This window comes from Aspergillus sclerotioniger (assembly GCF_003184525.1).
Source record: "Aspergillus sclerotioniger CBS 115572 chromosome Unknown BO94scaffold_24, whole genome shotgun sequence".
Classification (NCBI taxonomy): domain Eukaryota; kingdom Fungi; phylum Ascomycota; class Eurotiomycetes; order Eurotiales; family Aspergillaceae; genus Aspergillus; species Aspergillus sclerotioniger.
Window position 1 is genome coordinate 582,790 of NW_020291014.1, and position 22,853 is coordinate 605,642.

The window sequence follows — 22,853 nt, forward strand, 5'->3', positions numbered from 1 at the left end:
TAGGGTGTAAGGAATTCGTCATTGGTTTGGGGGATGAGCAAGCATTCCATATCTACTTCGTACGGGGTATTGTCATCTCGTTACGGATGGGATGTTTGATTACGGTTGGTACAGTAAATGATGGAGGAATACATATAGACAATTGGTATGGACACTCTAGATTACACCATGGAAGGAGAAAGAGAATTGTCCACCATTAATCCCGTAGCCGGCTTAGGCCAGCCCGCGGAATGTCCCAATTTTGCCATCTGTTATCCTTGAAGACATTTACAACTCACCGGAGTCGACGATGGTGGGCTTGACGTTGGAGCGGACGGCGCCGGAGGAGCTGCCGAGAGCCTCAATCTCCCTGACGACCTTCATGGACTCTTCGTCGGCAACCTCACCGAAAACAACGTGCTTGCCATCGAGCCAAGAGGTGACAACGGTGGTGATGAAGAACTGGGAGCCGTTGCTGCAGATGCTGTTAGCGGCCAGGCTCAACCAAGGAGTTACGGGAGAAAAGTCTTACGTGTTGGGACCAGCGTTGGCCATGGAGAGGATACCGGGCTTGGTGTGGCGGTAGATGAAGTTCTCATCGGCGAACTTCTCACCGTAGATGGAGCGACCACCGGTGCCCTGAACGACGATATCAGTCAATGGGGCTCTAGAAAACCATGGAGACGCGACCAAGAAAGCAGGCAAGAATACTCACGTTGTGGCGGGTGAAGTCACCACCCTGGAGCATGAACTGGGGGATGATACGGTGGAAGATAGATCCCTTGTAGCCCTTGCCCTGGGGAGCCTTGCAGAGCTCACGGAAGTTGGCGGCGGTCTTGGGGACGTCCTTCTCGAAGAGGTTGAAGACGACACGAGACGTCTTGGCTAGAGCCGGGAACAGGACGAGTCAGCTCAGGGGACCGTTGCCATTGAGAGCGCGATTGTGGAAAATTCCAGGAATCCCGGCGTCCCAAGAAGGAGGGGTAAAATTCCCGAAATGCCGGTTCGTGCAGCAGGCAGACAGCCAGCCAGCCAGCCAGCCAGCCAGCAAGAGAGGGAGGGAAGGGCAACTTACGGGCACTGGTGCCCACAGGGGCGTACTGGATGTCGAAGAAGACCTTGGTGTTTCCAGACATGGCTGCGGATGTTTGATGGAAAGAACGAAGAGAGAGGAAGGAAGATTGGTTGCAATTGGGGATGGAGAAGAGGGGACGAGAAGCGAAGGGCGAGCAAGGTGGGGTTATTGTTGACCTCAGGCTTCGGGAGAACATTGTTGCTGGAGGGGCACTGCCGCTAACCGTTTGGGGAACAGCGAGCCTGCAACCCGTCCTCTGCGTCAGCCCATACGCGCCAATCATGCAACTTGCCAGGCCTTCACCCGTGGGCCTCAGGCCGCCCCATGGAAGAACATGGAAGTCCTCCGACCGGAGGTACCTACGCTGGACGCAGCATGGCCTGTCCGCTCCAGCTTACGGTCCTCACCCATGACCGGACCCAAGGGGCGCCATTGGCTCTTTCACCTGGCTGGGCAATGCGACGGGGAGCTTCACTTACTACTAGTGGAAGATTGCGTCTTAGGAAACGGGGGTCGTTGCTGCTTGCTGGCGCGGAGAGCAAAAAGAACTGGGGGAACGCGTCGGACAGCTGAGGAAAATATTCCTGCTAATGCCCCAAACAGGTTTAGCTGGTGCTTAGCTAAGATGCGATCCGGACGGAAGCAGACTAGCCCCCGGAGCTTCCAGTTCCCCGGCAAAAGCTCCAGCTGGCTCGCACGTGATTGGCCACTTGACCTCTCCAGCTACATAGTACTTCTCCATAACCACTCCATAACCATAGTACGACGATTACTCTTACTGTTTACAATTATCGGTAGGTCACAAGGAATTCTCATTGCATCGCATAAGCAGCGGTCGCTACCAGTAGTGTCACCGATGACCACTCCACCCAAGTTCTATTGGTTTATTCTCTTGACGGACTCTGAAACAGAAACCAGCACGATCACGGAATTCTTCACGGCACACAAACAAGGCCCCAGGATGGTCAATAAGAAAGAAAAGAAAAGTGATCCTGAGGCGGGCAAAAAAAGAATCGGACAGGCTGTAGAACAGGATCATGGGGGGAGGAAATAGAAAAAGTGAACAGTCCCACCAGGATAAGCGTCGAGCAGAAAGAAAAAAAAAAAAGCGCTAATCAGAAAAGAAAAGACAGCAACAGGAAATTCAATGATCAACAGGAAAGAAAAGAAAAAGAGCCCAATACAAATACATCACCCCTGTATCCGGGATGCGTCTCCTGAAGAAATCGTCATTAAGCTCCACCAGATTACAACACATCGTTCCACATGGTTACTCGTTGTCATGCGTGATAACTGCAAAAGTAAGAAAGCGAGATTGCAAAATCCAGCAGTTCGGTCGGTATCATTGTGCCAAATCAGTGTGCTAGAAGGTATAAAAGTAAGGAGAAAACGCCTGAGCGACTCTCAGGCCGATGGTGAAGAAGCTAGAACGAAAGAAATCATCATGATGCCGTGAGGCGGGCGGACTATCGGAAATCGTCGTCCTCTTCGAAATTAGCGGGATTCAATTGGTGAGCAAGCTCCTTTGTCACCCGAGGGATTTCGAAAGCGATAGGTGGCAGCTTGTTGGTAACATCGCGAAGCTGTTCAGGGCTGTTAGAGGTGTCTCCCTCGGCTGCTGCTCCCATAAGGCGGTGCTTGTGATATTCCAGCATCTCGATGATCGGGTCGATGCGTTGCCGGAGAGCTGGGTTGGACTCGGGTCTTTTGACAAAGTGTTGGGTTGAGGAAGTGACATTCGTCACCACGGAACAGATAGCAGAAACGTGGGTGTTTATCGTGGTTAGCCCACGATCGGCTCGGATACTGTCGATGAGGGCCTGGATTGATTGAACGAGGCCATTCGTCTGATCCTCAACGTACAGCTGTAGACCGCATTAGCAAGCATATTGATTATGGCTGGAGATAATGCAGCATACCTTCATCTCCTGAAGCTCGTGAGTTTCTGATTGCGAGGGATAACTCTGCATTGCTGCTGGTACACCATTGGGAGCATCAGGCGGAGGACTCATAGCACTGTAGACAGAGTCATTGCGGCTGTGCCGGCTTTGGCTAGGGGCCACGCTGAAGTAATCGGGAGACTTCATCTGAGTAAACTGCGCATCGTCATCGTCATCATGGGGATCCTCTGCCGGAGTGGACCGGATCTTCACCAGGCGGATGAGTTCGATGACAGCCGTTGACAAATGAGAAGCAGCAGCGTCCAAAAGGGAGACCGGCGAGAGCCCATTTGAGGACACGAAATTCTTGGCTGCAGTGATCAAGTTGTTCGCGGTGGCAGACAGTTTGCTTATAGCCTTGGTACGCAGCGCTGACAACCCGTCGCTGGGATCCTGACATTCTTGAACGTCATGCAGCACATGCCGTACCGCGATCACAACAGCATTAATTTGCCGTGTGACGATGTGGTAGTCATCGTTGCGCGCAATGTGTAGCAATTCGTCAATGGCGACTTGAAACTTGGCGACATGGACATCCTTGACCAAGCCATCCTCATGGAAGAATTCACGATCCTTCGAGATACTGAAGGTATCGGGCCGGATTTCCGCTGTACCAATGGAGGATGTGCGGAGGTGCTGTAGCTGAGCCTTTGCCTTCTCATACCGAGTCTTCCACTGCTTGACTTGGTCCTCTAATTTATGAACCTCGGTGGTCAGTTGCTCCTCGTGCTCCCAGCGGGACTGGCTTTGCTCCGACAACGCCCTCATCTCCCTCAGGAAGCCCGCAGCCTCGTGCCTGACCTCTTCCGTCACTTGTTGCTGTTCTTGAAGCTCAGTCTGCAGAGCCTGGTGCTTGATCTCAAGTTCAGCAAAGCGGGCCTCGAGCTCCGGATCTCCAGTACTTTGCCGCGACACTTCACCAAGCTGGTTTCGAAGGTCCATCTCTACAGCTTCATGGTCGGCCCGAACTTTGTCTAATTCATGCTGCAGAGAGCTGTTCAGATCTTCTGCCTGAGAGATTTTGCTCTCCAGGTCCGACTTTAGAGCCTCCCATTCTTGGCGCTCTGCGCTGCTGACCTGCTGACCTTGTTAGCAAGTCCAGAGAACCAGACCTCATCGCAAAAATCCGGCATACCTCTGACTTGTCCTGATCTTCCTGGTACTTGAGGAGTTCCTCTTCCTTGGATTTAACCAATTCCTCCAACGCCTCAACCTTATTCTGATCTTCCTGATACTTGGATATCTCCTCATCTTTGGATTTGAGTAGGTCCTCGAGTTTGTTCACCTTATCCTGTAGAACGGACACCTGTGATTGTGTCTCCGCCAAGGCTTTCCTGTCCGCGTCCGCCAGAGTCGCTCCAGTCCCTCGTCTACTTTGCAGAACCGCATCCAGAGCGAATGCGTCACTCCGCGCATCATAATCGTCCTCCGTGCCAGCGGCATCATCATCATCCTCGACCATAGTACTCTTGTTTGGAACGATAGTGTTGCTATGGAAGGATTTAGCCATTGGACCACCATCCCCGTTCATGCCTGGCGGTGGCCCACCGAGAGAGCCTTGACGTGGGGGATACATCGGACTAGCTGGAGAGCCACCAGACGGGTGGTAACCCATCCGAGATGGGGGTCCACGAGACTGCGAACGCGGACCTCCTGGAGTCGGAGGGTACCCATTCGGTGGGTACCCGTTAGATGGTCGTCCGCGATAACTGGGGGCCGGACTCAATCGGCGAGACTCCCTAGAGGGGAAGTGGGGAAACCGTCGCTCCAGCTCAGTGTAGACATCTGTCGCCAGATCCCGGAACCGCTGGTGCTGGAGCGAAGCAAGCTTCTGGCGCGCCTGGTTGCGCTTTTCATGGAAGTCCTTTCGCGGCGGGAGGAACGGAGGGACGTCGGGGCGAGGCGGTCGATTCGAAGATGGCATGGCTTGCTGTCGGCGCAGTAATTCATCATACACATCGGTACTCAGTTCGTGAAATTGAGTCGAGGAGAGCCGCAATAGTTTGTCCCGGGCTTTATTGGACTTATTATTCCCTTTGTCGTCGCGATACGACGCATGGAGGAATCTCCGAAGGGCAACATAGTGTTGACCTAGGACCTCCTCAATCCGCTTCTGTCGCTTGCTGCGTTGATCGCCCAATGTTCCATCACTAGATCGCGCAGCCACCGAACTCGGGGGGGAAGGGTTCCCTGAATCGCTGACCGGGCCAGCAGCACCGGTTGGAAGTCCTGCGCCGCTAGATCCGCTAGGGACGCCTGAGGTCGGGGGTGTAGCAAGGTTGCTGCGAGTCGAGAAGGTCGGGGAGAAGGGGGGATCCGACTTCTGGTACTGATTGATGCCGGACCAGTCACTCCCGTCCACGGAGACAGGTGACATAGTCCCTGAGTGAGCGTTCATAAGGGGATGCGTTGTCGGGAGACCGGACTCTGCAATTGTTGACACAAGGGGGAGATCGGGGGCGGACCAAAGCGATGGAGCTTGTCACTATGCATTCGAGGTACTGCGAGCCTGCGACACGAAGGCCATCGATGGGGATCAAGGACGGATATCTGGGGGATCGGAGGATTTCGCCCGTGGCAGATGATAAGGAATGGCGACGGCTGCTGCGATTGTTGTGCTAAGGCTCGGGGCAGAATGAAAACAAAGAAAGGGAAGGAATCCAAGGCGGAATGTAGAAGAGAACGTGATGGAGGCACCTGTGTCAAGCGACGTCGGCACGGGGAGCGACCGATCACCAATGGGAATACCGATTGTAGCGACCAAGAGGGAGGGAGGGATGTAAGGCGGCGCTCTGGGGAAGGAAAATAGGTACGGAGTACGGAGTAGGTATACCGGTCGGTAGGGATTGGATGCAAGCAAAAGCAGCCACCACGGGAGGGAATCACGATGGTTTGGCGAGGCGAGGCCCCAGGGAGTGGGTAAAGGACTGACTGGCCGGACTTTTTGGACGGGTCGAACCCTCTTAGTTAGTTCCAATTGATGAGATGAGTTATCTAGTTAGGTAGTAAGATGAATGGCGGCCTGGGGGGACGGGCGACGACGACTTGTTGGCCCGGGAAATTATTTGGCGGCTGAGGCATACATACCTCCGCGAGTACGAGTACGGCCCCCGTACATACTTCAGGGGTACGGTACGGTATGTTAGTATCACCTGCTCCCACTCCTGCACCTCTCATGCCTGTCGCGGAGTTCTTCTCCATGGATCGTGCGATCTTTGAGGCGCGATCCCCCGGGAGAAATCGCCCACTAGGTAGTTATCTAATAGTAGATAATCCTTACATCGGATGAGAGATGAGGACTAAGACATATCTACACCTTTGACATCTGGCACTAGGCTCGAGTGGGCTTCTACAGCTGCTGTTCTGAGACACACCATCTTGCTCTCTGCCTACCAGAAAGCAGGCAGGCCACGACCGCCCGGGGATAAAGGCAGTACCGGACACCCTTTGCGCAGGACGTTCTGGTACGTACCAGACCAGACCAGACAAACGACGATACCTGCCCATCTTGCAGTGGCAGCGGCGCAACTCCACCGCCATCCGCCAGGAACCGATCGAGCCTCGCCGGTGTGGCGGTGATGGTGGGTGTCCTCCGATTCCCCATTCCGCACCACCACATAATAAGTACTAACTACTAGTATCTACTATGTACATTCTGCACCATCCAATGAGTTGTGATTCGCTCGTCGGCCATGTCTGGAACTGGAATGAAGTCATCAAGCATCTGTTCCTTCAGGCGGGCGCATAACCGGAACGGCTGCTGTGTACCGGACGGCGTCGACGAGTTCCCAATTCTGGCCAGCCCCCAACCATCGCGCGCCTCCACATAGTTTGAAGCTAGTTCAGGAGGTGCTCAAATTACTGCCTACGTCCACCACTCGCTTTCTGCAAAACTTTGGGGTCCAGACCTTCCATCCTTCTCATTGATCTTTCCTTTCGAGCTAGGGCGGTTACCTTGTTGCCTTGGCTAATTATACTTACCTACCTAGTTACCCCGTCCCCAACACTGCCCGGCACTCGGAGGAGGATTGAATGGTGGATGATTGGCGGGCATGGATGTCCATCAGGGGGCACGCCGCCCGGTCCGGACGGAGTATGTACTTCGCGGAGATCCCGTGCCTCCCTTGAACTTGGATCCTAGCATTAACCACATGCCGGAAGGGGTCACCCCGCTGACGAAACTGCCATCACCACACACACATTACGGAATACTTTCAAGTCTAAACAAAGAACTCCCCCAAAGGATGGCAGCGACAAGGTAAGAAGCATAAGGTAGCAAATAAAACAATCCCCTGGATATCCATACTCCGTACATAATCCGATCAACAATCATGTCCGAATCTTTCCAACAGCAAATATTCCCTGCTTTTGTCGGACCGGACTCGACAGTCCCCCGGCCATTGCTGTTTGTTTCCCTCGGTCTATGAACCCGTAGTCCAATTAGTTCACGCCAAACACGTCGAAGGTCCCATGCTCCATCCACGGACCAGCATGAGATGCGCAGGCCACATGGAAATCCACAAAGTATGTATAGGTTATAAATGTACAATACAGGATGCCGCACTGCTAAGACAACCGGCGAAGCCATCCCAGGTAGCGACGGGCCAAAAATGCCAGAAAGGTATCAATCATGTAGGGGGGGAAGAAAGAGGGCTGAAAGGTAGAATCGGGGAAGAGAGTCTGCAAGCAGCAGTATTATCGGTGTACATAATCTCATCACGTAGCGGGTGGGCGAGGCGAATACGGCGCACTAAACACCCCCCGTTCATTTCGACGATGTCATAGCAAGGCCACGAGCCGCGCCAACGGCGGCAGACACGGGCGTCGCTGAGCGTGTGGGGGCAGCACTGCGGTTGTGGGCCATGTGCGCCCTGACAAGGTGGCCTGCGGCAAGCGCAGAGCACAAACTCAGCTCTCCTGCAAGAACTGCAGCGCCCACGATACGCGCAAGCTGGCGGGCATTGTTGCCTGGGGTGGTGGGGTGAGATCCGCGCACTCCCAGCAGTTCAAGCATGGCGGATTGTCCCTCCAGAATCGTACCACCACCGATCGTTCCAACTTCGATGGAAGGCATCGACACGGCAATCTGAAGGTTGCCATTGAGGCTGCGAAGGATTCACCGTTAGCATAATGTTCCCACGACCTCCTAGAGACGGAGATAACTTACTTTCTCATGGTGGTGATACAGCTGCTGCTCTCCACGTTCTGTGCAGGGTCCTGACCAGTGGCCAGGAAAACAGCAGTGACAATGTTGGACGCATGCGCGTTGAAGCCACCCAAACTTCCCGCCATTGCACTACCAATCAGGTTCTTGCTGGTGTTCAGCTCAACAAGGGCGTCCACATCACTCTTAAGGACACTGCGAACGACTTCGCCTGGGATGATAGCCTCCGCCACAACCGACTTGCCACGCCCGTCGATCCAGTTGACCGCAGCGGATTTCTTGTCAGTGCAAAAATTTCCAGAAACCGAGATCGTGGCCATATCGTCGAAGCCGCATTCAGTGGCCATCACATGAAGCGCCTTTTCGACACCCTTGGAGATCATGTTCATACCCATAGCATCACCCGTTGTCGTCTTGAACCGAATGTACAAGTAGGTGCCAGCAAGAGCGGTCTTCATGTGTTGTAGCCTAGCAAAGCGACTGGTAGAGTTGAATGCAGCCATCATAACGCTTTGGCCTTCCTCCGAGTCAAGCCAGACTTTGGCAGCGGCGGCTCGTGCGAGCGTAGGGAAACCAACACAAGGACCACGCGTCATACCGTCACCTGTCAGAACAGTAACCGCACCACCTCCAGCGTTGATGGCCTTGGCACCACGGCTGGTACTAGCCACCAAGACACCTTCGGTAGTGGCCATGGGGATAAAATAGCTTTGGCCATCAATCGTGATAGGGCCGGCAACACCAAGAGGTAGAGGCAGATAACCAATGACATTCTCGCAGCAGGCACCGTGGACCAGAGTGTAGTTGTAATCCTTATAAGGAAGCTTGGAATTCTCCAGCGAGTTCGTGAATTCGGATGTGGCCGCAGTCCTGGCCACGACAGCTCTGCGAATCTTGACCGCGCGGGTGAAAGCATCAACACGACTCATGAGCTCATCATTTTCCATCGTCTTCTCAAGAGCATAGCCCGGGATCTTGCCGCGCAATGAGAGCTCAACCAGTTCTTCATCTGACAAGTAAGATGCCCGCTTCTCCTTCAGGTACAGTTCACATTCCTCCGAGGTTCTCTTGGGGCCCTCTTGGTTGTTCAAATCAATCTTCGGGTAGACCTTAGGCGTCGGGGGCTCCACCTTGGGGGCGGCGGCCTCCGGCTCCTTGATACTCCACCTCGCAGCGTTAAAGAGATAACCGTTCAGGACAATGCTCAGGGTGAGAGCCGCAATGATCCACTTGCTGATGATCGGGTCTTCGATACTCTTGAGCAAGCTTTCAATGACGCGCCCGCCAACTGCATCCAAGAACTGGTCGCTGTACTCAATGTCGAATGATTGGCTTTCTCCAAAGGCAGCATAGTGCACAGAGGGGTATTCCAGCTTGTACTTGATCGGAGGGATGACGGTCACAATTGTCTCCATCATCTGGCTCTTCGCAGAAACGTAAATCGAGTCGAGTCCATTCTCAGCCACCCGGAATGGATCAATAGGAGTGGGAGCCAGCACATTCGAAACTCGAGAGAGGAGGGGAATGCCAGTCGATTTCCGGAAGGGGATGGCGGACAAGTTCACCACATTGATCAGGATGAAACCTCCGACCATAAGAATCTTGAAGCGGCGCACATTGCTTGACTTGATCTTCTTCCCGAAAATGCTGGTCTCGCTGGTCCCATCATTCTCCGATCCCGCCAAGGGCCAGTCGTTGTTTGAGGCGACGTTCTCAGCGACACGGTGGGTGATTCCATCTTCCTCGAGAGCCTTGCGGAGTGCAACATGGCGCTTGATGCGAGTGATCTCAAGCTTGATACAGAGGATAGTAGTGTAGAAAGTGAACAGCAAGAGGCAATCGAAGAACAGGATCCAGGCGGCGAGGAAGCAGAACTGCCTCAATCCGCCCTGGACTCCAGAAGCTGCACCAGCCACGAGAATAGCAATTTCAATACAATAGTCTCTGACAATCTCGAAACCTTGCTTCTTGATGGCAGTTTGGATGGAGTCCTGGATGGATAGGGGGGTGCTCGGGGTCGTTTGGGCGCCAGTTTTGCCGGCCCGGGAGCCTTGCCGCCTATCTACGGACGCGCTCAGGACAGCCCGGGTGAGAATAATCGGCTTCTCGAAACCAATAGTCACAACAAGGAACGGGAGGCCCTCCGACAAAAGCAGCATGTTAATGGGAACGCCAAGCTTGGTTGTCACCAGAAGACCAAACAAAAAGGCAAAGCAACCGGAGAAAAGAACCGTGGTAGCCAGCCAGAAGTTTGAGCCCAGGCGCCGCATCGAGAAGAAAAGGGAGACAAAGCTGAGATGCATCGAAAGATAACCCAGAGTCATGATAACGATGTCGATGGTTTCGGCATGCTGGATCAGGTTAGTATCGATGTGATGTGATTAGTCCTGGAGGCGAGGATCGTACCTTGACCAGATCTACGAAGGAGCCCCATGCATCTGCCAACCAAAGCTTCAGGGCCCCACTAGATCCGTAAGCCGGACCACGAGCAGCTCGCATAATCCACTTCTTTTGTTCTCCCTCATCTTCGTCGACGGAAGGCTCAGGGATCTCCTGTACTGCCTTCAAGAACTGAGATACCTGTTCAAAAGGAAGCGTGAACACGAGAGACGAGTCATGGGAGAAAGGCGAAAAAAGATTCGGTGTGTGAGGCACCCGTTGTGCGGAAGTGTTGGCAGGGATCGGGACCCCATCGGCGAGAGGAGCCGTGGAAGCGGACTTCGACATAGAATCCGGGAAGATAAAGGTAGCCAGTGCCATGTGCTGAGCAGCCTATTTCAATGAAGATGGTCAGAAAAAAGGTTCAGAGCTAACAAACGCCAGCACATAGCTTACATCGTAGTCTTCGGCAGTCAAGACGTCTTCCACCTGCCACTTCCAGGAGGTACTCTCCCCGAGTCGTAGGTGTCTACTGCCCTGAAGGAGGGTGTCCACATCCACTTGGCCAGCGACATTCCTGGGATTTCTGAAAGAATCGAACAAGCTACCCTCAAGAAGACCAACATATGTGGTACTGGCAAGAAGGGCAAATACCACGATGGTGTGGATGGGATGAAGACAGGCACGGCGAGAGACGAATTGTAGGCCACTGGTGACCTGACGCCTGAACCATCCGGGCTCAGCATCGTCATCCACGTCCGCTGGCCGAAATTTTCTTGGGATCAGAGTCGCGGCCATGATCGTTGTTGGCAGGCAAGGAATTGGAAAGAAAGGAGCGGTGTGGGCCTCGCCTTAGGGGAAGGCGCTCTGATATAACGGTCGACGCGGTGAAACCTGCGAAAGAGACTGGCGCGAACCGTCCCACGCTTCACACAAAAGACTGCCCTAGGTATTAGAACCTTATAGGTACCTGCTCTAGCGTCAATGGCATGGGGCGAAGGCGATCAAAGGAGCTGTCGCTTATCGGGACTGCAGGGATGATAACAAGCGTGCGATCAGTACATTGGACCTTGCAAACCGCGACCAACGGAAGAAGAGGGGCGCGGAAGGAAACCTACCTGGCAGCAGAGAAGAAGTAACCCGTCTTCTGCTATGGTTGATGGCCAAGATCCCAGCAACGGCTTTTTCACTGGTGTCACCCTTTAGGGACTTCAAGAACTCGATCACGGCCCCTGAGGAAGGAAATGTGGAAGCACTTCCACGGCGTGGCACACAGGCGGTGGGATTATTGTAAATCCGCGAATTTCGCCGCCTGAGCCACAAGACCGCCCAAGGGTGCAGCCAATCGAAGAGCACGGCGGATATGCGGACCGCTGATAGTCCGTGGGTAGTGTCGGTAGCAGGTCCCAACAATCAAGTCCACTGGTCTGCACCTAAAGCAAGGCCGTATGCAGGCACTAGGATCGACCTTCTACCTGCCGATCAGATAGTTGGAAGGAAGGGGAGCAACGAGGTTGGCAGCAAAAAAAAGAAAAAGGGAATGAGTGGAGAGAGAGAGAGGAGGGGGCGACCGAGAATAAAGAATTGAAATAGGAAGAAGAGTGAAGGTAGCGAGCACCGGACCAGCCCAGATGGGGATTACTTGAATAGTCCTAGTTGCCTGGAACGGTACCATTCTTCTTTCGCCGGTGGGTTTTTTTTTTACGAGCCATCCCGTACCAGCCTGACCTTCTCCGCTTATCGGGAAGCCGCTCCCCTCCACCTCCCCTGGCATAGGTTGGAGGTTGTGAACACCAGTTACAGAGAAATCCGCCGACTGTCCCTCAGCTCGGGCTCATCAAGTGGTGCAAACCTGCAGTGCAACTGCAAATTACGCCGCACACAAAGACTGCTAGAAATGTATCATATCGTCTGATGCAGAACTGCCAATACCACCGAAGTCCGGACAAACCAGAACAAACAATAGGACTTTCGGGTTCTCTCAGGCAAGCAACGGGATTGGTACACCTACTACATCATTACTACCAGGGTCTGCCCTAGTGCTCTATGAGGCAAGGCCATCTTACGGACTAAGTCAGACGGAGTTTCTTAGATCATAGCCCAAATCATGATCCAGCGCCCTCTTTATCTATCTATCATGGGCCTCGTTTCTGTTGAAGGCTGGCCTTACTCGGTGATATGGTTGGAATCTTTAGTCCACCGCTTATTCTTGTCAAGCTTCCAGGGATCTGATCAAAGTAAGGGGTTTGGAAGGGCCGCTTCTTTGAGGTCCAAGCAGGCAGTTGTCCTACCATCACCGTCACAGTTTGTCGTACCGACATGGGTATGTTCCTGCCGTGTCGCTCGTTGATAAAGAAAGGAGATCGTTCAGCATGACTGCACATCGTAAAACCGGTGCCCCGTCTGATCGAATAACGGCGCGGTCAACACGAACGATGATATGCTCATCAGCACATAAGTACCGTGCGACTCCGAATCTGACTCAGGATACTATCTCTGTGCTCTGTACGCACTCTGTATTTAACACACAGGACGTAATGTGCGAGAATATGTTAGGTAACCAGAAGTGAGTTCCCATCGTCGGGGCTGTCATGGCGCCCATCTGAGGGAGACTGCATCCACATCGGACTCCAGCCCGCAGCCCAAGGTTCTGAATATTCCCTCATTCTCTCGGGGGTGGGTGGGACGGTGGACACCGGGACAGGAGGCCATGGCCACTGAAGAGTCGTGATTCATCGGAGATAACGCGTGATACCCACCGCTTTTCATCTAATCAATCTCTTCATCTTTGCCGCAAAGGGGTCCATCTGGGTCTTTCTGCTGCTGCGGTTCCAGTCTCCTTCTCTAGTCGTTTCTGTATCTCGGCGGATGAAAGGAAGATGACATCTCACCTCATCATTGTCGTGCGCTGGACCTTTCGGGATGTAGACCAGGGTTTCCTTCGGAGCCAGCAGCAGACACTCGGAAACCTAAAAAAAAACAAGGTCGGCTGCGGGTCAAGCGTACGCAACCAGCTTCGATCAGAGTGATATCATTGACAGAACCTGAGGCTTTCGAGACTGCCACCGTTGCGTAAATCGCATTACGGAATGTAAATGCTGGGTTTGGGATGATGCCTGCGCAGTCGGGCAATGATCGCGGGATGAAAAAGCCAAAGAACTGGTGTTATTGGTACTGATGGAACCATCGGCGGTCGGACATGCTGGATATTACCTGATCCAGGTATGGGGACGGTGGGGATCGCGTAGGCGCCAAGGAAGAACAGAATGAGGGTGGCAGAATCATTGATTCGGTTTTGCAAGAGGGCAGAGTGGCAGACTTACAGCCCTTTGATGGGGGACTGACAAGCAAGCTGGACACTACTAGTAATCGGGACTTGGTAGCCGAGAAGAATGTCGCTCATCTCATCCCATGCATGACTGGCACACTAAAAGAACGATCGGAAAGCTTGGTGGTCACGACACTTGGGGGGATTTTTGTCTTCACCTTTTCCCTTGCTACCCCATCAAATCCTGTTATTATTATCCCACGACAATCTCGATAACCATGTATCTTGCCTAGGCAATCAATGGATTTTGTCAGCCGCTTTGTTTGCTGCTTGGGCTAGAAGAGCGGGGCGCCCATGTTTCATCGCTCCCCGTCACGGCGCCTATACATCCAATGTCTGCAATTGCCTGCCGGCAGGCGACTGAACATCCCGGTGCACGGATTCAGGCCTTTCAGTACCTCAAACACACTATGCATCTCTTCCCAGGCATTCCTTAATGTGTCATCTGCTTGGTTCTGCAGGTTGGAGCGCTGCGATGGAAGCCCAGACCAATCATCGAACTCCTTGGTCTACAACGGCTTCACTTCTGCAACACGGGAGATCTTCTACTATGGCGCTCAATGTCCTGAGATTTTACTCCAGACCGGGTTAGGCGCCGTTGCTAATTTCGGAACTTGATACCCCAGGATACCTTGCCATGCATGATTGAGTCAATCAGATTCTTCAGGTGGCTCAAGCTAGAAGCTACTAGCAATGATTCAGGACCGTATATTCGCGACACATCGCGAAGCAGGAAAGCTTAGTCGGGCAAACATGCGAATCGATTGGCCTTGGATACACCATGACGAGGACTACTTCGATCGTATCTGGCATCATTTTTAGCGCCTGCAAAACATGATCCCTCGTGACACTGGTTCATTCACTTCCTGGGATGGTTGTGTTTCAAATGACCTGATCACATTGGGCGCAACCATGGTCCCTATATCTTCCTCATGGACTGCTAGCAAACACGGACTCTGGAGGTGAAGATAAAGGTGGGGAGCGAAACATTCAGATCAATACTTATTGCGGCCTCCACCGGCTGCCAACTTGGATGATTCTATTGGCTTTCGTGTTATAACAATCACTTTGTCTGTGAAAGACTTCTTTGTCCCTCTTATTCTTACCGTTCCACTCAAGGGAAGGTCCCGGCAACACGAATTCTTGAAAGAGAACGGTCTGGGGAACCTCTTGGGCCTGAGTATATAGTTTGTGCGCATTCCCTTACTCGCTCGAGGATCTTTCTCAGGCCAATGCTTTTCTAACTACCGACTTCAGACAAAGACCGCTCTTTAACTTCAACTTTTAAACGACCCCGCTGGTCGGTGTCTTATTTATCTAACAATACCTTGGGTCTTGGCCTGTGACTCAAACATAAGGAGAAAAGGGAGATTCAAGGCCATGAATCATTCTTGCAGCAGCGCTCTGAGGTGGTTCCTCGTGGCCCTCTTTTTCTCGACCGTGAGCGCCCATTCTTGGATCGAAGACTTGCTGGTTATCGCACCGAATGGTACTTTTGTTGGATCTTCGGGTTATGCCAGAGGCAATGTCCACCGCAGCGTCCCTAATTTCAGCGACAAGACCATGACTTACCTTATTCCGCCGGACGGTCAAGCCAATCAGAGCCTAATTGAGCCCACTGACAAGATGTGCAAGAGCACACAGCGAACACATAACCAAACTGAAGGTAGCCCCCGGCTGCAGGCAAGTGCCGGCGCTGCCATAGCCCTTCGCTATCAAGAAAACGGCCATGTGACCTTACCCTGGAATCAACCAGGAAAGCCGAAGAATCGAGGGACGGTGTATGTTTATGGAACCACAGAACCCAAGGAAGAGGAGAACTTCGTGGACGTTCACAAGGTCTGGAACCGAAATGGCACTGGAGGTGACCGACGCGGCGTTCTTTTGTCGCAACAGAATTTTGATGACGGCCGTTGCTACCAGATCAACAACGGCAATATCTCCGAGTATCGCCAAAAGGTGTATCCTCACGAGGCAGACCCATTGATGGGAGCCGACCTGTGGTGCCAACAAGACATTGCGCTACCGTCCAATGCACCCTCGGGGAAACTGTATACTCTCTATTGGGTCTGGGACTGGCCCACTGCTCCTGGCGTGGACCCCTCGCTCCCTGAGGGCAAGCTGGAGATGTATACGACATGCATTGATGTGGAGGTGGTAGACAGTGACCATTCTACAACTTCTTCGCATGTTCAGGGGGGATACGTGAAGGATCAGTCCCTTAATCGAGCAGCCATTCCGTCCGAGTTTGCAGAAATCATGGGGTCCGGTGCTAGCGAGGCTGGAGGCAGTCCTGCGCCATCTTCATCGACCACTCCGGCCCCTACTCCGGCCCCAACAACGCCGCCTCTGGTAGCCATCTCAACGAAATTTATCACGATTTACCAGAGCATGTAACCGGGCGGCGGCTGGCTGGTTGGCGGGAATGACTTGATTTAGGGCCTTGCTGGTGGTGCCGGATCCCTTGCGTTCCCAATCGCTGGGGGAGCTGGAATGTGTTTTACATTTATACCCCTCAGACCCCATCCGAAGGAGTAAAACCAAGTCATCAGCTCAGCCCTGTACCCCTACTCCGTGCCTTCTTTTCTGTCCCCCGAGCTAGGCGGGCCTAGCCGGGGTTGATGACGTTCGCTATGATATTTATCCTTCCATAGACATTGATTTATTTTCTCCAACATGGCACTCATGTTACTGCCCACGAGTTGCAAAAATCCTTCAAGCGTACGGAGTAAAATAGTAAGCTGTAAGAACCGATTTCCATCAAACTGGAGTGGAGTGGAGTGGCTGGGGGGATGCAAGGCACGGAAGGCAGCCAGGCAGGCATGCGGGAGGAAACGAGCTTATATGCCTGACTGCTGAGGCTGCTAAGTGGCCCGTTCGGGGATGGCCCGAGGCAGCGACACCTGAAACACGCTAGGCCACGCGTGGGCAGTCACGTGCAGGCCGGCTCATCTTCAAACGGGCGGAAACAAAAAATGACCGGACGATGGATCACCGGCGATGCCATTATTATCATCATCATCATCATCATCATCATCCTCAGGGTTGATCCTGTCGGGAGCTGGAATCGGGCAGTGTGAATCCTTCTTGCCATATATATATCTATCTACTTGCTCCATAGACCCGAGGGAAGCGCCATTGTCAAGACTCGAGAAGCGACCCTGCATGCCAGCGGGATTGTGAATCCTGAACTCCACCGCACCGGTGACTGCGCCTCGTTGATCCTTAACGCTTCAGTCGGAGCCTTCACGGCAGGTAAGTTAGCAGTAATCTCCGGCGCCTGGCAAGCCTCTCTCTCACGCCCCTACCACCTCTCGTCTTGGTCCTCGTCCTCGCTCCACCGTCCCCGTCCGTCTCTTAGTTATCCATTCATCTTCCTCAGTTCCTCTACTCTACTTACTACTACTACTTAGCTACTGGCGCTCAGCCATCCATCCCCTCTTACCTATCTACCTACTACTACCTACTACGCCCCTCCCCTCTTACCCCCCCCCTCTCCCCCCCAAGTTCCTCCTTCCTGCCTCCCCTCTGGCTCTCCCGCCGTGTCATTGGATTCGGTAGTCGCCGTCTGCTAAAAGTGGCGCTTTTTTCCCTGCCCTCGTTGCTAAAATTAGCATCCCCAGTTTTGCCCTCGCCCATCCGAACTCTGAAGCGCGGGACCAAACCGTTCCATCACGAAACAACCTCCTCCTCTTACTTCGCTGAATCTCCCCGGGCATTGGCCGTCGGTTCTCACTCACATCCTCTCTTCCAACCCCTGCAGCCGCCTGGTCGGTGCAGCCCACAACCGACCGTTTTTATTGACCACCGATTAATTCTTACTTGCTTGGTCTGTGGGAGAGGGGAGCTGCCCGTCCTGAAGATCCCCGCGGTCTTCTGAAGTCGATAGCCGCGCTGTACCTGTCCATTAACTGTCGATTATTGCCGGGCCTGTCAGACCTCCAGTGCGGCCACCTCGCTTCTTTGGCGTCTAGCCGCAGTCCATTTATCGCCGTTCGTCTAGTGTGCTCCCGTTTGAAACAGCCTTTCCCCGGCGCAGCCTCCTCCAGAATCAGATCTGCATCGTGCTTGCACGCAAGGAGTTCGCCAAACACACCCGCCGAGTCGAGTCGCATGCTTTCGCATCTGCTTCCTTGGTGCGATTATTTCCTTGGAACAATCTTCAGGCGGGTTCTGGTAGTAGAGTTTCGTGAAAGGGCGATCGCGATGCGAAACTAGGGCGGACCGGTTCTCCAGCTTTTCTACCCTCCCCTCGAGCGACAACCTCTCACCTGACATTACCTCACACGATATCCACGAAACGTAATCATCCAGTTTTCCGCTCTGTTCGTTACCTCGAGGGACTCATGACCACCGCCATGGCTTCCACAGCCTCGTCTCCCCCGTCTCAGCAGACGGCTTCTTCCACCCTAACGGTTTTGCCGCCTATAATCACAGACACCCCAGCTAAGCGGCAAGGCCGTCAGCGGTCCTCGTCGTACGCAAAAGATCGTCTCTCCACACACTCTAATGTTTCCTTAGCTTCTCAGAATCGGTCGCGGCCGGGATCTCATGTATTTCCAATCTTCCATTCCAGCTTACCGTATGCGCTGGTCCGCGATTTCGCGTATCCCGCAATTCATCCTCTCCACTATGGCCCATTGCCACCTCGTGCATCGGTGGTGTCGACCCCAGCGAGTGAACAGCGGCGCCTCTCCGATCCCCCGGCCCCGTGGGACAGCTCTCGTGGTCAGTGGTCCATGGGGCCGTGGACTACTGATCACAGCTACGGGCACCAGCAACTTCCCGCCATGTCCTTTGGGGATGGGCCACCATATAGCGAGGACGAAGACCTGCACAGCCCAGTCTTTTCTGCCCCCCGCCACCGGAAGAACAAATCCACCGGAACTGACTTGAATGGGCGGAAATCCAGGGGCCCTGGCGGCCGCGAGCATCAGGGCACGAGCTATGAGGGAGACGCTGATCGGGGAACACTGGTCAGCATGAACGCAGACGGTAGCGAGACATACTATGTGAACGATGACGATGCCATGGAAGACGGACCAGGCGGCGAGTATGTCACGTATCCGGCAAACGAAAGCCGGTATTCCCACATGGGCTCGTACGGCGACTATCAGAGTTATGGACATGATGCAGACTTTGATTCTGAAGATGACTATGCGGGCGATCATCGTTATTCGCGTGACTTTCAGTTTGCCGTGGGATGCCCTGACGAAGAAATGCATGGGAAGGCCGTTGCGCTTTTTGACTTCACGAGAGAACATGAAAATGAGCTGCCCCTGACTGAGGGGCAGGTGATCTTCGTCTCATACCGACACGGTCAGGGTTGGCTTGTTGCAGAAGATCCCAAGACAGGGGAGAGCGGGTTGGTGCCGGAGGAGTTCGTTCGTCTGCTTCGAGATATCGAGGGAGGGTTGACGTCGTTGAACGGCGAGCCAGACGCAGAAGAAGAGAGCCATACGTACCTTAGCCCGGAGTCGACAGACTCACAGCAAGCGATAACGCCGACCCAAGACGAGCAGCTTCCCCTGGAATCGACCTACGTTAGCGTCGAGCATGTCTCCAACGGGGAGAAAAGGGAGTCCTCGCGGCTGTCCAGCGGTGGCAAGACGGATTCGAACACGTCACATTTTCTGGCAGGAAATCAGGGGATCGACGCCCCGCAAGACCTGACCGAGAAGAAAGCCCCTTAGAATCATCTCGTTGCAACCCTGAAGCCAGATTTCTGTTAAAGGGTGTAAGATATCTTGGCTGCTAGCATTTCCAAACTAGTAGCCTGCTGAGCCATGAGGTATCACTGGCCAAGAGTCCGGTGTAGCCCTTGAGCTAAGCATGATTGCATCATCATTTCTTTTCCTTACTGTTCTTGTTGTTCCCCGGCTGGAACTGCTATTGTTGGAATACCTCCATTTGAACGGGCCGGCCGTTCGTGCATGCATGCATGATATGATCCATTTCATGACGGGGGAGGGAAATAAGAGTGTGTGGCTGTCTGATGTGGGATGGAGTGGATGACGTGCCTGTATATATGTTCTGTACTTGAGCGATGGCGTCAATGCATTAGATTATGGTTGTAGGCTGGCTTTGCTTACTTTTGTGAAAAGCATTCCCTAGCATACAGCGTTGTGATCGAAGTATTCATATACCTCCAACAGCGGTTGTTTTAGTGTTATTGATTTATTTGATTTGATTTGATTTGATTTCTGTCAATTCTCTGCACTTTTGTTGTTATCTACTAACCCACATATCCTTTCTGCCTCGTTGCAGGAATCATGTACCTATTTACACAACATCCTAGAATTCTAGATTTTTGATCTTATGAGAATCATGCATATATGAGTTATGTTCATACTACTAATTTATAGCTCACCATACGGTATAATACGTAGTACTGTCAGAAATGGATATTGTGTGTGTGTGTGTGTGTTTCAAAGAATAAATACTATACTACTACTATTATAAGCCGCAATAATTTTACTTCATGGTATTTAGTTATACATAGAATGAAGTACTAGACAGGTGGGAATGGGAATGGGAATGGGAATGGTGATGGAGTGATCAAATGATATCAACATCAGCTCTTCCACTCATTATTTTAGCATGGATTAAATCAACTCTAATTAGATCGGATCACACATCACCGGTTTTAAGAGTAGAGGCGTAGTAGGTAGGTATGTGTGTAGGTAGGTAGGTAGGTAGGTAGGTGGGTAGGTAGGTAGGTGGGTAGGTAGGTAGGTGGGTAGGTATGTAAATAGATAGATAAGTAGGTAGGCCTGCTATTTTAGATCTTGCATGGATTTGATCAAGCAAAATAAGAGAAAGGAAGAAAAGAAGGAAGATAAGGAGACTCGCACTACGGTATGAACACAGACACATTGCCCAAAAGAAACAGAAGCAAAAGGGAGAATGAAGTAGAAGGTTATGGCACTAGATCCTAGCCCAACAGATCGTCCAGTCCGGAGCTGCCTGTCTTCGGTGTCGCTGGTGTGCTGCGGCCCTGGTTCGAGTAGGGACTGCTTGAAGCGGCTGGAGCACCCCAGATGCCGGCGCTGGCCTTTTCCTTGGCCATACTGGCTAGGTTGGGGCCCTTGTTTGTGGCCGGGGAGGTCTTTTGCAGGCCGGCACTGGCGCTGGCGCTGGACCAGAGCGAGCCGAAAACGTCGCCGGAGGCCTTGGCGGCGGCGGGCTTGCTGGCGGCGGAGGTACTGGGCGTGGTGGAGGTGAAGGAGGAGGTAGATGGCATGCCGGGACGGTGGCCCATGGCGGGCTGGGTGCTGTTGGCAAAGGAGGAAACAGAGGTGTAGTAGTTGGGCGTGGCGGCTTGGAAGCCCGTGGGCTTGGATGGCGCCAGGGAGCTCTGCGAGAGCGTGGGTGAGGCCATCGTGCTGGAGGTCGGAGTAGGGGTCATCGAGGTGAAGCCTACAATGCCGTTCAGATTCGTGCCTTGAGTGGCCGAGACCGGCTGGGGGGCCGCGAACTGGGTGCTGGAGGTGGTGCTGACGGTGGAGACGGGCGCGGGGATGGAGAACTGGGCCGACGATGTGGGCGCGGGCGCTGGGGTGGCGGACTGGAAATCGTCGAATTCGTCATCGTGGTCAGCAGGCTTGGAGTCGAGAATATCTAGCCCGCTGCTGGCCGTGCTGGTGGCGGGCTTCTTGGAAGCGCTGATGGATGTCGTCACGGTTTCCTCTCCAAAGTCGAACAAGTCGGGCTCGGGGGCTTTGGGAGCTGCTGCGGGCTGCTTGGTCTGTCGGGTGGTCCGCGGAGGACTGGGCCCGCGCCGCCGTGGGGGACTAGCATCGCCTTCATCGTACTCGTCGTATTCGTCGAACCGGTTGGAGCGTCTCCCGGAATCATTGAGGTCCCCTGTGTTGCCTCCGAAGCCGCCGCCGTCGCCGTAAACACCTCCGCTGTACCCACCGAACGACAGACTCTCACTGCCAAAGCCTCCATACCGACCGGAGCTCGAGCTGGACATGCCACCGCCGATATGGGAGCCACCCTCAAAGCCACCGAACTTGTTGCGGTTGGTTCTAGCCTTCTTTCTCTCCGAACGGATCAGGTCGACGTCACCGAGCAGCTTGACCAACTCGGACGATCGGTTGCGCACGTTGATTCCCTGGTCCTTTCCGTTCTGGTCGATGAAGTGGAACTGGCGGAGCATTCGGATCAAAGACATGTGGGAGCGGGCATCGTCGACAACTCGTTCGGATCCGTTCTTGATGAGGAACTCTAGAAGTTGGAGCGCCTGGCGCGCATCGTGAGCCCAGACCTACAGGAGACGTGTCCGGAAGCCAGTATAACCAACCTTATAGATCTGTCGCCACTCCTCTGATGTCTTGTCTGTGAAGCGCTTGTAGATCATAGGCATAATCTCGTTCAGCAATTGACTGCGTGTAGCGACAGGTCATCAGTACTTCGGAATCCTCGGTAGTCCATGCGACGGCAAAGGAAAACTGACTAGCTATGGGTTCCGCTGGCGATCTCGTGCATGAGTGTATTCGAGGCACCCCAAGGCTCGTTGTTTGTAGCTTCTCGGACCTATCTGATGTGAGTGTTGTGAACAAAGGGCACCACAGAGGGTGCGCAGGCCGGGGACTCGTGGCGGGACGGAACTGGCGGGAGAGTAGTAACGGACCTTGGCCTCCATCTCAGTGTAGTTCATAACCGCTATCAGAGTCAGTAAATCGCCCTTGTTAGGATATAAGGATCGGAAGCCATCAAGAAGGCCTGGGGGCTTTTGGGTTCACGGCCGGGGGGGCGTACCATTCTGGACCTTGCGGACTCCCGCCTTGAGGTCATACAAGGTCAGGTTGCTGACCTGGTCTTTGAGGTTGGCGAAATCCATGGCGCACGCAGCACGAAGGGAAAGTCTGACGCAGGATCAATTGGAACCGCAACAGGAAGCGACCGGCGGGGACAAGGACAGCAAGTCAAGTGGGAGGGGACGAGGAGGCGGAAGTTGAGACGGCCATCGCCTCCAGCTGG

The 22,853-nt window shown here is 53.5% G+C and overlaps 6 protein-coding genes across 6 annotated transcripts; 2 read left to right on the forward strand and 4 right to left on the reverse strand.

Moving 5' to 3' along the window:
* Nucleotides 1-267: 267 nt before the first annotated feature.
* Nucleotides 268-1,250, reverse strand: cyp4 (peptidyl-prolyl cis-trans isomerase; the record flags this gene model as incomplete). The annotated part of the gene is made up of 4 exons (XM_025608416.1): nt 268-454; nt 512-618; nt 695-864; nt 1,055-1,250. The coding sequence occupies 4 exons, from the start codon at nt 1,248-1,250 to the stop codon at nt 268-270; spliced, it is 660 nt and encodes a 219-aa protein (XP_025464893.1).
* A 1,064-nt stretch (nt 1,251-2,314) lies between these two features.
* On the reverse strand, nt 2,315-5,867 carry BO94DRAFT_183225 (putative cell polarity protein). Its single transcript, XM_025605990.1, has 3 exons — nt 4,130-5,867; nt 2,974-4,071; nt 2,315-2,919 (listed from the first exon to the last, which is right to left on the reverse strand). Exons 1-3 carry the CDS (start codon nt 5,390-5,392, stop codon nt 2,521-2,523), a joined length of 2,760 nt encoding a protein of 919 aa, XP_025464894.1. The 5' UTR covers nt 5,393-5,867; the 3' UTR covers nt 2,315-2,520.
* A 1,803-nt stretch (nt 5,868-7,670) lies between these two features.
* On the reverse strand, nt 7,671-11,716 carry hmg1 (HMG-CoA reductase). The gene is made up of 5 exons (XM_025605989.1): nt 11,656-11,716; nt 10,994-11,566; nt 10,565-10,930; nt 8,162-10,509; nt 7,671-8,099 (listed from the first exon to the last, which is right to left on the reverse strand). The coding sequence occupies exons 2-5, from the start codon at nt 11,333-11,335 to the stop codon at nt 7,760-7,762; spliced, it is 3,396 nt and encodes a 1,131-aa protein (XP_025464895.1). The 5' UTR covers nt 11,336-11,566; nt 11,656-11,716; the 3' UTR covers nt 7,671-7,759.
* A 3,529-nt stretch (nt 11,717-15,245) lies between these two features.
* On the forward strand, nt 15,246-16,262 carry BO94DRAFT_588300 (uncharacterized protein; the record flags this gene model as incomplete). The annotated part of the gene is made up of 1 exon (XM_025615876.1): nt 15,246-16,262. One exon carries the CDS (start codon nt 15,246-15,248, stop codon nt 16,260-16,262), a length of 1,017 nt encoding a protein of 338 aa, XP_025464896.1.
* A 1,961-nt stretch (nt 16,263-18,223) lies between these two features.
* On the forward strand, nt 18,224-19,558 carry BO94DRAFT_558882 (adaptor protein NBP2; the record flags this gene model as incomplete). Its single annotated transcript, XM_025614033.1, has 1 exon — nt 18,224-19,558. The coding sequence occupies one exon, from the start codon at nt 18,224-18,226 to the stop codon at nt 19,556-19,558; it is 1,335 nt and encodes a 444-aa protein (XP_025464897.1).
* Nucleotides 19,559-20,440: 882 nt separating this feature from the next.
* Nucleotides 20,441-22,820, reverse strand: BO94DRAFT_537788 (ENTH domain-containing protein). The gene is made up of 5 exons (XM_025612350.1): nt 22,632-22,820; nt 22,504-22,535; nt 22,327-22,406; nt 22,174-22,255; nt 20,441-22,113 (listed from the first exon to the last, which is right to left on the reverse strand). The coding sequence occupies exons 1-5, from the start codon at nt 22,711-22,713 to the stop codon at nt 20,800-20,802; spliced, it is 1,590 nt and encodes a 529-aa protein (XP_025464898.1). The 5' UTR covers nt 22,714-22,820; the 3' UTR covers nt 20,441-20,799.
* Nucleotides 22,821-22,853: the final 33 nt, after the last annotated feature.